We start from the raw sequence: 2,932 nt of genomic DNA on the forward strand, positions 1-2,932 counted from the left end.
CTCATTCAGATGGTTCAGAATAATCAGTTTGAAGGAGCTCGGGTCGAGGACCCAAAAACCCGAATTTCCCAGACCATCAAGATGAATGGCATTCCTAGTGATGCCATCAAGCTGAGACTGTTTCCCTTTTCCCTGAGAGATCAAGCACTGAGTTGGTTGAATTCCTTTCCAGCCAACCATTTCATTACCTGGGAGCAACTTTACAAAGCTTTCATGCAGGAGTACTGTCCTCCTTCCAAGGCTGCCAAGCTAAAGAAACAGATTCAGAATTTCCAACAGTTTGGCAATGAAGATCTTCCTGAGGCTTGGAAGCGGTTTAAGGAGTTGAAGAGGCAGTGCCCGAAGAATTTGATGACTTCAGGTGATTTTATTTCATCATTTTATGAGGGGTTGGCTAATCGGTCGAAGGTTATTCTAGATACCTCATCCTTTGGGGGTATTTTTATTGATATGGGACCAGAGGCTGGAGAGCAGTTGATTGAGAGGATCACCTCGAACAACACTTACTAGTAAACTGAGGGGGATGATATACCCAAGAAGGGGAAGCCAGCTGAGATGTTTGAAGTTGAAGATAAGATGGCAATGCAGGCTCAGTTGGATTCCATACAGCACATGCTAAAGCAGATAGTACAGGCTTCTACTTAGAGTGTCCAGGCTGTTGCTCAACCTCCACTGGTTCCACAGCATCCGTATGTTCCAAATCCTTATTCTGTGCCACAAGTTCCTCTTGTAGCCTGTTGTGCAATTTGTGGTGGCAATCATACTTCTCAAACATGTTATCTGTTAGGCTCCGGTAGCCAAGTCCCTCAGCCTAATGTGGAACAAGTTGATCTCATTGGTTACTCTAGACCACAGGGCCAGTGGCAAGGTTATGAGAACTTTCAGCAGCAAGGAAGAAATCAGTTTGTTCCCTCTTGGAACAATCAAGGCAATCAAGTGAGAAACCCACCACCAGGCTTTCAAGGTAATCAAGGGAATATGGGTGGAAATCAAGACTCTCAGTGGAGGACTAATCAGAATCAGAATCAAGGGCAGCCCCAGCAAGGAAATCAGAATTTTGGGAACAATCAAGGTCAAGGTTTCTCTAGACCATCTCAGGATGTTGATATGCAGGCTCTCATGAGCACCATGATGGCTCTGATGGCTCAGATGAGCAAGTTACAGGCAACCGTGGAGTCTCAACAAGCTACCATAGGCTCTCAACAGGCACTGATAGAGAGTCTCAAGGCTCAACAGCAGGGAGGTGGTAATCAGAATCCTAACCAAATCTCATCTTCTAGTGGCAGACTTCCTACGAGTACAGAGAATCTAAGGCACCAAGTGAATGCAGTCACCACTAGAAGCGGGCTAGCCTTGAAGGATCCTCCTTTTCCATCTAATGATCCAGTACCTGAGAAAACTGGTAGTAAGAAGGATGAGGGAATTTAGGTTGAGGATGTTCCTATTGAGAGTGAGGTGGAGCCAGTATTTTAGAGAGATAGTTCCAAGGGTAAGGCTCCAGTACAAGAACAGAATGCCCCGAACAAGAAAAGTGGGAGCAGGAACAAGAAGGTAGGTGACTCGGTTGTACCTTGCAACCTGTTACCATATCCACAGAGGTTGTGGAGATCAAAGGAGTCCGATAGAGAGCGCATGTTCCATAAGATGTTAGATAAGCTGGAGATCTCCATGCCTTTTGTTGAAGCAGTGACTCAGATTCTATCGTACAAGAAGTTTCTGAAGAATATCTTAGGCAATAAGAAAAAGCCAGAGAAGAGTGCGGTGGTGGATCTGAATGAGGGAGCATTGACCTGTGCAGTTCTTCAACATAAACTACCTCCTAAACTGAAAGATCCGGGGAGTTTTGATATTCCTTGCATCATTGGTGGTTTTGTTGTCGGTGGTGCCCTGTGTGATTTGGGTGCCAGTGTTAGCCTCATGCCATATTCTCTATGTAAGAGGCTCAACTTGGGCACACCAAAGCTTACCTCCATGACTTTACAGATGGCGGATCGTTCCATTAAGCGACCAGTGGGGATTCTGGAGGATGTCCTGGTCATGATTGATCAGTATTTTATACTAGGGGATTTCGTTGTGCTGGATATAGAGGAGGATGCCAAGGTTCCTATTATACTTGGTATGCCTTTTCTAGCTATTGCAGGTGCTCTTATTGATGTGAGGAGAGGAAAAATCGTGATGGAAATGGCTGAGAACAAGATCGAGTTCGACATATTCAAAATGGCGAAACACCAGCCCTCGTATGTTGATGAATGTTACCTGATAGATGGGCTGGGAGAGTGCATTGACGAAAGCAGAAAGATTGAGTTAGGGGACTTGCATTTTTTCCCTATTGATCCTGAACCTCCTGAAAAGTCAAGTGTGCTGAAACAAAGAAAAAAGTTCTTTGGTCCTGATGGTTTCTACAAAAGATGGATGAGGGAGCTATCTAAGTTTAAAAGGCCACCGAATCGTTTGGTCTCAAATCCCACCTGATATACATGAGGTTGAGTCGAGCTGACGCCAGTAAACTTAACGCTTCATGGGAGGCACCCCATGTTATCCTTTACTTTTTGCACTTTATTTTCCTGCATTTTTCTTTTTACTTTAGTTCGAAGTAGAGTTAGGAGTTTTTCCTTGCTTACGGGGTGTCACTTGGGTTATTTTTGGTGTGAGATTTGCACTATTTACTTTTGAGAGAGTGGGGAATAGTTAGATTTGAAGTGGTTATGCTTTGAAAAGGCTTAAAAGTGTTTTGGGGAAAGTTTTGGACTAACTTGCAAGTGAAACCGAGCTTGGGCGCGAAACGAACAGATCTGCAAAAGGAGGGCTCGGGATCACGGCCAGGCTCACGGTCGTGTCGCCTTGGCGTCGATTTCCACCAAAACAGAGCAACAGAAGGCTCTGGGTCATGGGCCACATCCCGACCATGACCCAGGCCGTGACACCGTCCAAC

The 2,932-nt window shown here is 45.2% G+C and overlaps 1 protein-coding gene across 1 annotated transcript; it reads left to right on the top strand.

Moving 5' to 3' along the window:
* The first annotated feature begins 1,644 nt into the window (after positions 1–1,644).
* Positions 1,645–2,472, top strand: LOC116006344. Its single transcript, XM_031246713.1, has one exon. The coding sequence runs from the start codon at positions 1,645–1,647 to the stop codon at positions 2,470–2,472; it is 828 nt and encodes a 275-aa protein (XP_031102573.1).
* The last annotated feature ends 460 nt before the right edge of the window (positions 2,473–2,932 follow it).

This window comes from Ipomoea triloba, chromosome 1 (genome assembly GCF_003576645.1).
Source record: "Ipomoea triloba cultivar NCNSP0323 chromosome 1, ASM357664v1".
NCBI classification, from domain to species: Eukaryota; Viridiplantae; Streptophyta; class Magnoliopsida; order Solanales; family Convolvulaceae; genus Ipomoea; species Ipomoea triloba.

Bases quoted from the DNA above. Each gene is read 5' to 3' on its own strand.
- LOC116006344 (XM_031246713.1), top strand. From the start codon at position 1,645: ATGTTAGATAAGCTGGAGATCTCCATGCCTTTTGTTGAAGCAGTGACT.